The sequence below is a fragment of the Apis dorsata genome, unplaced genomic scaffold (genome assembly GCF_000469605.1).
Source record: "Apis dorsata unplaced genomic scaffold, Apis dorsata 1.3 scaffold_515, whole genome shotgun sequence".
Classification (NCBI taxonomy): Eukaryota; Metazoa; Arthropoda; class Insecta; order Hymenoptera; family Apidae; genus Apis; species Apis dorsata.
Window position 1 is genome coordinate 76,421 of NW_006263741.1, and position 12,161 is coordinate 88,581.

Sequence of the window (12,161 nt, forward strand, 5' to 3'; positions counted from 1 at the left end):
TTTCGGTGGTTTCGTCGATTCCTGGCTGGATATCACTTGCCCTCCTAGCTGTTGCGGTTCTTCCTTAATCGCGAGGATTGTGTCGACAGTTTCGTTGACGGTGCTTACTTCGCCACCGCCACCGCCACCGACGACGACGAGTTCGTCCTCGTCGTCGACGTTACTATTTCGTCGTTGTTGTCGTCTCCTCTTCTTCCTTTTACGCCTGGCGATACGAGAGCTGCCGGCCGAGGAGGAACTTGTGAAGCCGAGCCGAGCGGAGGATCGCAGGCGAGACGAATCCAGGGCTTTTTCCTCCTCGACTCGTGCACGCGTGCCGCCGTCCATACACGGCCGGTACACGCGCGCGTCCAGCCAGGAAGACGCGCACTCGCCTCAAGAAACAAGTTCGATATGAGTTGCTCTGCCAAAAGAAGAGCAGTCAATTATTAAACGCGCGCGCACATTCTCGGCTGCTCGCGATACGCCGCCGATCCGTTAGCTGCTTATCCGCTCGCTAACCAGCGCTACCGCGCCGAACCCAAGTCCGAACCTTCCTTCGCTTTTGCCTATGGTTTCAGCTTCGGCTTCGGCCTCGCTCGAGTTTGCGCTCGGCTCCGCTCGGTTCCGCTCGGTCCGACTCGGTTCCGCTTCGCGCGCCACCGCTCGTCACCGCTTGTCACCGCTTATAATCTCCGCTTGTCTCTCAAATCTTAAAATTTTGCAATCGTTCTACTACTAAAGCTTCAATCTTTTCGTTTTTTCTTTTTTTTTTTCCTTTATTTTATTTTCCTAATTGATATCGTTATATTTTTGATGATGACTCAAATTTGGACTTTCAACCTCAAAATCAAACATATTTTCGAATATTCAAAAATTCTGCCCTGTCCTGTTCTTTTCTGCCTTTATACCACTCACGAATTCACCGATTCCTGTTTCATTTGCTAAACAATGTGCTGCACCAATTTCCCATCGAACCCTTCTTCCTTTCACCGCGATTCTGATACGATATGTTGTGAGAATGCATTTCCGCCTTCCTTAACACGTTGCATTTTGATCGTTCTTATCAATTTCTCTTTATAATACTCATTTCTTGTCCTAATAGGATTAGAAATATAAAAAGTTGAAACAATTATCGTTAATGCGTGGATCACGATGTGTATTTGAATTAAAGTTTTATAGTTGATGTCGTTTTCCGATCGATGCTAACCCGAAAAGCTGTTTGACAGTTGCTCCTTTCGATGCGTGCATTTGTCACTAAACAAGCGTCCTGCGCTCTCAGTTCGGTATCTCTCGGTATAGCTCGTTTCGGCTCGGTTCAATTCGGCTCGACTCGGTTCCATAGCGACGCGACATTTACTGCTTACTGCTATTCGTTTACTTGCTCGTTTCCAATGTCTGCCGTAACGATGTAGCACGTGATCGTTCAGTTCGGCTTTGGTCGTTATTTTTCGATTTAATTCGATATATATATATATGTAAATCGATATAATTCGATTCGAATCGAATTTAATCGATTCATCTTTGTTTGATTTGATTTAATCTGAAAATGTTATTTGGTATATATAGAATATAAAACACAGTATACACGAAAGATATAACGCAAGATACAAAAAATTATATTGATGGCTAGTATATGATAATTCTAAACGTATATATAACATATGTTAAGTATTAAAATGGAATGGGAAAGAATATGGATTATATTGTACGCAAAAGTGGATAATAACAGATTAATTAACTTGCATATGTATCCAGTCTATTCATCTAACCTATACAAAGCGCAACTCAGGTATGACCTGATATTATATGTATTATATTATAATTGTAATAATATCCTAAATATAAAAATATTAGATATTTTAAAACTCTACTAGAAACATATATTGAAATGGGATGCTTTATTATTTTACATCTTTATATTTTACATCATCTTTTATTTTACATATCTTTACAAGATATTTTACATATCTTTTTTTTAATTCAATAAATTGTATTGTAAAGATGAAACAAAGCCTATCTAAGATAAATTAGATTTTAAATAATACCAAATATTATCATTATCTAATATTTGGTTAGGTTGCGGTATCTTCTTATTGATTTCGTCTACAAATTCCTGCAATACCTTCGAAAATTCTGTATTCACCATATTTATAATATTTGTACGAAATACTTTACTAATAGCTTTAATTGCAGCATTTACTATTGGATCATCTATATTACCCTTAAAAACGATATCAAATTTGCTGAAAATAAGAAAAATTTTAATCAAAAAATTAAAATTACTTTTCATACATATTATATATATTATAGACAAAGTTGATAAAAGCAGTTGATAAAAATTTGTATAAATATAATAATAATTACTTTAATTTAACAATATTAGCCATAGGAACAGCAACTTTATAATTGTTCATATTTAAATCTATAATTATTCGTATCTCCATGTCCTTGATATAACCATAAACTTTTCCTTTTTTATTGATTAGTAAATCATAAAGATGATAATTATAATTAGCCTAAAAAATTAAAATTGAAGTATTATTATGATTTTTCTTAAAAGTATATTCGATAATATTATGATTCTTTTAATCTTTTACCTTAAGATCATTGAATCTTAGAGTTGCATCTAGAGTTAGAATTTTGTTTTCAAAAGACAAAATAATATCGTTTGCCCGATTTACATTTGATAACCCTTCAAGAGAACCTTTCGTTAAATTAAGAGTTCTATGGTGAATTATTACTCCTTTCTATTATAAAAATAAAAAAATAATTATCGTTCAAATTTGATATATTTTGATCAAGTTTATTATATAAATTATATAAATACCAGATTTTGGGATAAATCTTTCAATTTCATAGGATCTAATCTATGTTTTAAAATAAATATTTTAATTGAAGGTAATGCCATGTCGAATAATTTATTGACTATAGTCGACATCTTTCCAGAACTTTCATTATTCTTTCTATATTTTAAGAAAAATATACTTAAGATTAGTCTTTTTTCTTGAAAATTTTTTTTTTTAATTTAATATTCTCTATAATTATTGCGAATGAATACAATTATACAATATTTCATTGTACAATGAATATTATCGAAATTCATGTATTAAAAACAAGATAATTTACTAGTAAATTTACTAATAAATTTACTAATAAAATTTACTAATAATAATTAATTTATTTTTATTAATTATTAATTAATTAAAAGAACTTACGTAGCATCTTGAAAATTCGCAAAACTAGCAGTGAATAAAATGGAAAGTAAAAAAAATAATCGAATTTGAACAATCATAATGAATTGATGTAGACAAATGTTTAATTATCGACGATGTGACTACCGTATACTTATCTTCTGTATTTTTATTGTGATTTCGTTGCATTATCTAGTTGCTTATCTGATTATCGAATTTAATCAGTAAAGAAAAGTATTTTATTGACCAAAGAACTCAGAATAATGATATAAATATATCATATCAACTGATATATCGATAAAATTAGATATGATCAATAATGTATAAATATTCTGGTGCAAACTGAATTGTATAGATTTTGAATTAAAAATAAATTATTGTATTACATACAATAATTTCTTGAAATTTTGAGTTTCATAATAAATAACTTAAAAATGGCTGCAAAATAAGATTTCTCGTTTATGAGATCAATATATTCTCGAATGATTATTGTTTCTTTAATTTTCTTTGTATTTTGATGAAAAAAACATTGATATTGGTAACAAACCATTATCGTTTGACTCAACAAAATACTTTTATTAGAGAAAAATCTGATAGACCTAAAAATAAAAAATTGTTTAATACAATATTTATTCTAATATGTAATAATTTCAGAAATAAGATAGTAAAAGATAAATTTTCAACTCTTGTTTATCGAAAAAAATTTGAAATTCAAATATTTGATTGATTAATGTAAAGTATTTATTTAAATAAACTCAGTTGATAATATGAAAATTAATGCGAATTCATCAGAATTAATTACCTTTATAAATATTCTTTTGTATTGGTGTGAGAAAAATAGTAAAATAAAAAATAAAAAATAAATAAAATAGATAAAATATAAAATAATTCTTAAATTATACATTTCAAGGAAATTATCCTATTATTTTTTATAAAAAATTGTTAAATATAATGTCGATTTTGTTTCATCTCTATCTGTAATAATAAATCTATCAAAAAATCACGATAAATGTGCACCAAGTTTAAAGAAAAAAAAAAATGTTAATTCGATGCAAACAAAAAATAAAAATAGGAAAAACTGGAAAGAAAATATAAATTTCATCGATCATTTCCTAGCTATTTTTTTTTTTTTTCATTTTTTTAATTTTATTTTTTTTTTAAATTTACAATTTCAATTATTTACTATTCTAGTAGGTAAATGAATGATTTTAGGATAAAAAAATAAAAGGAAAGTAAATTACTTTCAATAGAACAAGTATTTTTGTAGAAGAAAGCATAACGAGGTAAAAAAATCTTCGAATATAATTTTTGATTTCAGAATTTATTATATTTTTGCAAAAAATTTAATTAATTATGCATTATATATATTATTTATAAAAAAATATTTTTTTTTCACTTAAAAAATAAAATTAAAATTTATTTTGATAAATTGCACACTTGTGATACGTGATTTCAATATTCATTGTAACAAATCATTGTAATCATGTTTACTAAGAAACTTACCACAATATAAAAAAAAGTCATATGTTCTTGATCATCATGATTTTGATAAAAAAAAAAATGAAATTTTCTTCATATCTTCTTATATATAAAAAAAAAATCTGTCAAATCTCTTTCTTTTTTCTTTCTTTCTGTTTTTCATCGTTTTCTCCTTTCTTCATTATATCCTATTATTTGTACCATATATATAATGGCAGTGTCTGAATATTTATATAATCGATTCTAATATTTCATAATTAGAAATATTATATTACACATTCATCTAAAAAAATATGTTGAAACTTGATAATATAAAAAAGAAATTATCAATTCATTCGCTATATACTTTAAACTTTTCTTACAAATAATATGCATATAATAATATCTTATTATTTGAGAAAAAATTAAATTATAATTTCTTTTAATTTAATAAAATTTTTAGACATATTTTTCATTTTTAAAAAAATCAATATCACAAATAACTCGAAACAATCCAAAATACATTATGGAATTATTTTCAATATTTTTTGAGATACATCATAGTCGAGTCTTACATTCAATGATTTTGATGAATATCGATCAATTGTCAATAAATCTATTTTATCAATTTTATTTTTCAATTTTTTTATTAATTCTCGATAATGTAACTCTCGATATGAAAAGTAATTGATCCATTGATTTGATGAAATATATATTTATATTTACTTTTTTTTTTTATATATTTTTGTTCATTTAGTATTAATAATAATAATTTTTAAGAAATTATATTATGTTAAATAAATAAATTGTTCTTCTGACATATTTATTACTCTTGATTGATTTTACTAATGTTACGAAATATTAATCATGTAATTTTTAGCAATATTATGAAATCATTTCGCATTTGATTTTTCACAAATAATCATTAATTGATCAATGAATTAAATATTTAACATTTTATAATTTTTTAAACATTTTAACATTTCATAATTTCCAAATTAGTTTGCTTATTTACAAATTGTTATTGATTAAATTTGTAAAAAGTAAATTAGTAAAATCTAATAAATATGTCAAATTAAACTACGAAAAATAAGAGCACGGACTTGAACCATGTCGAGTTAAGTATAATGATTGGTCGATATTATCGACGTAAATAAGTATCGTTCGCTATGTGGTGCCCTCACGAAGCTATCACTACTAACGTTACCTTTTAATCAATATATTTTTCTTTCTTTTTGATCAATTCAATCAAGATAATGCGACATAAAGAAAATAAAACCGAACAATCGAGACAATCGAACAAATCAAAATAAAAAAATTATTGTTAAATATATACAAAAATAACAAATTATAAAACTAACATTTTTTTATTATTAGTTGAAATTATTTCATCATATGAAATATTGTATTTTAGATACATTTATTAGGTTAAATGATCTCATTTCTCATATGAAATTGTATTGACCTGTATTGATTTTTAAAAATTATCACTATCATTAAAACGCAATTAAAAATATGAAAATTTATTTATAATTTTTCCAAAAATCGTTTGTTTTTTGGCATGAAAGATAAATAATTAGGAAAATGGTGAATCATAAATTCACCATTAATAAATAAATGAGATTAAATTTAAATTTTTAATTTTGAATAAATTTTTTTTATGTTTTATAAATAGACAATGCAAATTTAATATTAATTAAATATTTGAAAATGTATTTTTATAAATAGGCATTATCATACAATTATAAAATTTTTCAGTTATTTCAAATATATAATTACATATATTTTAAATACTAAAACTGTTAATCAAAAAGTTGATAATTCACTTTCTATCATCTATTAAATTTATATATTATAAATTTATAATAATAATCCAAAAAATTTGTTTAAGATTTATCCATTTAATAAATGAAAAATTTATGTTATATGAAGCACTTGCGCGCGCAGAATAAATGACCTTGCGATATTACGCAATAGCTCGAAAATTATCGATTTGTAGCGATTCATTACAAAGAAAACTTTACAAAACAACATTGAGGTTAAAAATATATTATCATTTTACTAATGTTATTTTACATCGTTGCAAAATATCGTTCTCAATCGAATATTGTTTATCACTATCGAATATACATTTCTCTTAATGCCATCCTAATCTTATTGTACACGGTAGATCAATAGGAAAGTTTGATCAGTAAGCTATTATCGTTTAGTTGTGAAATTAATTTGTTTTTCAGTGCGATCATGCGCGATCGCATGTAGGTGTAAATACTTCCGTTTTGATCGAGCCAATTCTAGCTACAATACCACGTAATAGTGTAAATATACGGTAAACAACGTAGCAGTAGCCAGTATTTTTTTGTTTGAAAGATAGCTTTGTCACTAAAAATTATTTTTTTGACCTTCGTACCAGTATCTTTTCGATTGCGTTACTTGGTATTTATTTAATCATTTATTTTTTTTATAATAATAAATAATATATATAATTACATATTTTCATTTTACTGATAAATTTTTGATGAAATTAATTATTTTAACGAATTTATCATTAATATAAAAATTTAAGATGAAATTAATTTAAGATGATGTAAAAAAACAAGTTTTTTTCATTGACGTAATTGTCAAAAAAAAATATATTATTTCACGATAAAATATGACGGGGTGATAGTCAGTTACGTACAAAGCAATATAGGTCAATGATCCAATAGCGTGTTTCACTTCCTCCCATTCTTCTAAGTAAGAAGGCAAAAGAAGGCTCGACCGCTGTTCCGAGTATCCAACAACCAATCGGAAAGCTTTCGATGGTAAAAACATAAGCCACGTGCGTTTTCTCTGCTGAACAAGGATCGTATTTACCAGCATTACAATTCTTATACGTTACATACAATATATATGTATAGATATGTTCAATGTATAGATATGTATGTTATGACGCATGGTATATATTAACTTTAGATCAGCGTATATTTGCTAAGCCATCGCAAGAGGCCACGATAAAACGTGAGCGCAGTATCGAGAGTCAAGAGATTCTCCGGTCGCTGACTCAGTCAGTTTGACTTGAATGTTCGCACGAAACGGTTCATGCAAGTTTCTCTTCCGTTGATAGAGATTTTTTATTTTCGCAAAATTTGTCAAAAGTACACGCTAAATCATATATTCGTTTGGAATTAGTATTAATTTTGAAGAAATAATTTAATCTTTCGCAACAGTGGAATTATGGATCATATATAGGTGAGTGAGAGTCTATATCAATAGTAGAAACAGAAATATTAAACATAGAGTGTAACTATACATGTCTATAAGTATTTAAATATATGTTGGTTTTATTATACAATGCAATTTAACAATAAATAAAATACTATACTTGTTTACATAGTTATTATATATGAAAACGCTATTTAGTTGAAAATATATTATATTAAATTTTATAAAAATAAAACGAAATGAAAATGAAAACATATCTTTTCCAAACAAACATCAAGAAGAAACGAAGAATAATTGCATAATTTATCTATCTTCGCTTCTTCCATTTGGCAGTGTTTCTTTCGATTTTGTCGATTTTGCATATTTTCATAGATTCGATTTTGTATATTTTTATCGAAAGCTCAAAACCAAAGAATAGAACGATCAAAGCTCAAAGATCAAAGCTCAAGGTCTAAAACAAGGTTTATTTTTCGTGATATAATCGCGATATAATTTTCTGTCGAATCATTTTTACTTGAAATCCATTTGTTTTCCATTTCTCGGAAATTGTTTAATTGATCAATGTTATACTGATAATATTGATATTAATATTATATTGATTGCTTAATTTTACGCGAGAGAAAAAAATTTTGCATTATGTGTAAAATTCAGTCGTGTCTATAATCAATAAATTAATTTATATTTGAACTAAATCATCGAGGATTCTTAGATTTTGATTTCGAATTCTTAATCGTAAACTATTATCACAACGATATTTTATTTATTATCTTTATTTTCCAACTTTTCCGTTGATTCATACAACAAAGTAAAAGGTGAGAACGAATGGAAAGAAAGATACGAATAGAATAAGAAATAGTCTATTTCGAAATTAGATTTGTGTTTAAATGTATTTAATAGATATATATTTATCGATTGCAATATAGATACGATAATCACATAATTATATTTCTGCGAATTAACTAAATAATTAATTAATTTAACAAGAAAAATTGAAAGGACTACTCGTGAAATAACAGTTCTTTCGAGGTTTAATGTAAAAATTATTAAAATCCGTTATTTAAAAGCCGTTTCAGTAAAAATCAGTAAAAATTTTTGGAAAAAATTTATTATGAAATCGATTAATTTATTTCGATTTCCATTTCTTTTTCATTAATCATTTATAATTCGTTATTTATTTTTGAAAGATAATGATTTTATTTAGAATTAATAATCTCATCATGAAATTTAGCTTCTATGTATATCATTTCTTTTAAAATCAACGATTCATTTTTCTTTGGAAATTTAAAATAAATCTACGACAGATTATGGAAGGGATGGATCAGGAGAACAGGAAAGAGGACAGTACGCTCGATCAGACCTTTCGTTTACAAACGGTTTACTTTCGCTTGTTAGTTTTACGTCACATTTACCATATACGTAGAAGTACCATACATGTTTACTAGTGTCTGCTAAGAGAAACTATAATGAATATGGTAAAAACGCAGATATTCTGCATGTATACAATATAATATGCATTTTTTATTTTTATTTTTATTTTTTCTTTTCTTCATAGTTATTCTTTCAATAATATCGTGATTTCATAAGTGTTATTGAAATAAACTCTAAATTTAAAAAACAAAAAGAAAAATTACTAGCAACTGAAACTTTAGTATTGCAAGATTTGAAGGTTAGGAAGATATTATTATATTCAGTAAGTAAGAAGCAAAAAATACTTTTATGTTCTGTTTTGGCTTGAATGTCGTTCAATTTTGGCAAGTCGCTGAATGTCAAGAAACTATGTATTCTGTGAATGTAATAATTATTACTAATTCGTGATTCCTTGGCCCTGAATTCAACATTGCAACATGCGTTCAATAAAATTATTAGAACAGTTTACGCATAAAAATACTACTTTTCTTCGAAAACATTTGCTTCTTCGATTTTATTGATTATCAATGACATTTTTGTTCAACTTATATCTTGTTACGCGTGCTAGTGCCACCTGCATTTCACATTAACGCTTAATTATTAATCAAAATAGTAGCATTAATAATATTTATATGTGTAATACTTCAATATCATGAAAATTAAGAATAAAATAAATGAATAAATAATAATAAAGAATGAATAATAATAATGAGAAATAAATCGAAGAAGAAATGAATAGAAATATTATATTATATATAGAAAAATATAATATAATTTGTGAGAATATATTATATTTAAAAATCTTTTTTTTAAATTTATTAAAAAAAAAAGAAATTGAAATTAATAATAAGATTTAGTTATATAAAATCGAATGATCTTGTATGATATTTATCATAAAAATTCAAATATATTATCATGTAGATTTATTGCGATAAATGTTTAACGAATTTTCCGAATTAAGAATCTTTCTATTTCACTATTTTAAAATAAAACAATGAAAATTAGAATTTAATTGTAATTTGTAGTTTTAATTATATAGTATTCATTGAAAGAAAGAAAAAAAGTGATTGATTATATAAAAAAAATTTTTTTTATTTTTATTTTTTTAAATTTCGATTTATTCGAAAATACATATTAGTCTATAAGATTTAGAGGTACAAAAATACATCTTTTTCTCGACGATAGTTGGCGCATGACTGGTAAAGAGATAATGGATCAATTTCACGCATTCAAAAACACTTTGCATGCAGTGTTCTCGTGCACATCGTTAAATAAATTTCTGTGATGATTTAAATAAATATTCAATTTTTCTATCGATTTTTTATCTAATCTTATTTCAAACATAATGCAACTTTATTTAAATGTTATATGAAATTATGATTATATATTTTTCGTATTAATGAAAAATTCACATATTTATATATATATATATTGTGCATATATATTGCTTCTAAAACAAAATACAACAATTGAGATACTGTTTTGATAAAATCATATAATTACATAATGCACAATTCAACAAGGTAACGGAAAACTTTGTTACCTTCATTTTTTTAAAATCTTTCCCGTTTTTTTACGAAATGAATATAAAAAATGAATAACAAAATTATTTTTTTTTTTTTTAATTGTCTTAAAATTTAAATATTAAGCAATTCTAGAAAAAATTCAATTTTAGAAAAAATTCAACTTGAAAATTTAAAATTTATGAATTCAAATAAAGCAATATTCGTTGTTTTTTTACTTTAGAAATAATTTGAGGATTCTTTTAAAAAATATATTTAAATAAATAAATATCTCTTTTATGTTTTCAGATTGAGCAATAACATTTAAAAGTCGCGGTAACCCGCGACTCTTATAACGTCACGTGGTATTAAACCTTATTGACCGATGTATTTGAGAACTTGGATTGGTCAAGTCTGGGCACGTGACCCGTTCTAACGTCAATTTGGGCTACCGTCTGCTGGTAGTCGGGTGGATTTCTCATCAAATCATTTATGAGAACAAAGAATTTTAATTTTGATTGAGTTTTGCAAGTGTAATCTATTGAACTTGTTTGTAATTTTGAACGTGCTATTCGTTTAATCGTGCATTTTGATGCACAATCTACGTAATAAACTTATTATAGATACACGCTCGAAGTATTTGCCCGGCTTCAAATTCTTGACAGTTCTGCATCTTCTCGTAACGGTAACTAACGGTATTAGATTTTATTGAAACACTGTTCAATTATAGTTTTTGATTTATTTGAACAAAAACTAATAATAACTTTCATCGATTTTAATACCATTAAAAAATAATGATTCGATGTGGTTAAGTCAATTTTCATATTGGATGTATTTGAACTCGGTGTTTTTCGAGAAGAAAGACTAAACAAATACATTTCTTCAATTTCGCGGCAATTTTTAAGTATTTTGAAAATCACACATCACTGTAACGCGGTGAAATATTTTAACGAGAATATATTTTGAGTGTGGTTCAACGATACGTTAGTATAAAATGTACAGTATGAACTACATTGGGAAATTCATAAGTAACTTTCGCGTTTTCTACAATGAAATTAACGCGGCGACACTCACTGGTGCTATCGATGTTATTGTCGTCGAACAACCGGATGGATCATTTACTTGTTCACCCTTTCATGTTCGTTTTGGAAAGCTCGGTGTTCTTCGTTCCAGAGAAAAAGTAGTAAGTTTATATTTATTTTTATATTATATATTTATAATTATTATAATTAATTCATATTTATTCAAATGTTTTTCAAAAATAATTTTAGATAGAAACTTCTGGAATTATTGTTATTCTATTCATATTTTGTTTTGTTAAATATTTATATCAAAGATTAATTCATACTTTCAATTTTAATTTTACATCAAATATTTTTTTAAGATAATTTTAATGAAACTTTTTTTTTTTTTTTTTTTA

General features: G+C 26.0%; 2 protein-coding genes across 4 annotated transcripts in view; one reads left to right on the top strand and one right to left on the bottom strand.

Annotated features, from left to right (window-relative positions):
- Window positions 1–1,963: 1,963 nt before the first annotated feature.
- LOC102681166 lies at window positions 1,964–3,439 on the bottom strand. The gene is made up of 5 exons (XM_031512749.1): window positions 3,198–3,439; window positions 2,810–2,945; window positions 2,580–2,729; window positions 2,347–2,498; window positions 1,964–2,225 (listed from the first exon to the last, which is right to left on the bottom strand). Exons 1-5 carry the CDS (start codon window positions 3,272–3,274, stop codon window positions 2,000–2,002), a joined length of 741 nt encoding a protein of 246 aa, XP_031368609.1. The 5' UTR covers window positions 3,275–3,439; the 3' UTR covers window positions 1,964–1,999.
- A 4,149-nt stretch (window positions 3,440–7,588) lies between these two features.
- Window positions 7,589–12,161, top strand: part of LOC102681297 (phosphatidate phosphatase LPIN3) — a 12,353-nt gene continuing 7,780 nt past the window's right edge. For 2 of the 3 annotated variants that reach the window (XM_006620398.2, XM_006620399.2), the window contains exons 1-2: window positions 7,589–7,859; window positions 11,051–11,924. In XM_006620398.2, coding sequence (XP_006620461.1) covers window positions 11,736–11,924 — 189 coding nt within the window. In that variant the 5' untranslated portion in view covers window positions 7,589–7,859; window positions 11,051–11,735. Of the gene's footprint in view, window positions 7,860–9,392; window positions 9,523–11,050; window positions 11,925–12,161 lie in introns of those variants that run through there. The other variant, XM_031512728.1, reaches the window with a different exon arrangement.

Coding starts and splice junctions, on each gene's coding strand:
- LOC102681166 (XM_031512749.1), bottom strand. CDS start 3,274: ATGATTGTTCAAATTCGATTATTTTTTTTACTTTCCATTTTATTCACT. Junction 2,499..2,579: donor TAAGATTCAATGATCTTAAG/GTAAAAGATTAA, acceptor TTAATTTTTTAG/GCTAATTATAATTATCATCT. Junction 2,226..2,346: donor GCTAATATTGTTAAATTAAA/GTAATTATTATT, acceptor TCTTATTTTCAG/CAAATTTGATATCGTTTTTA.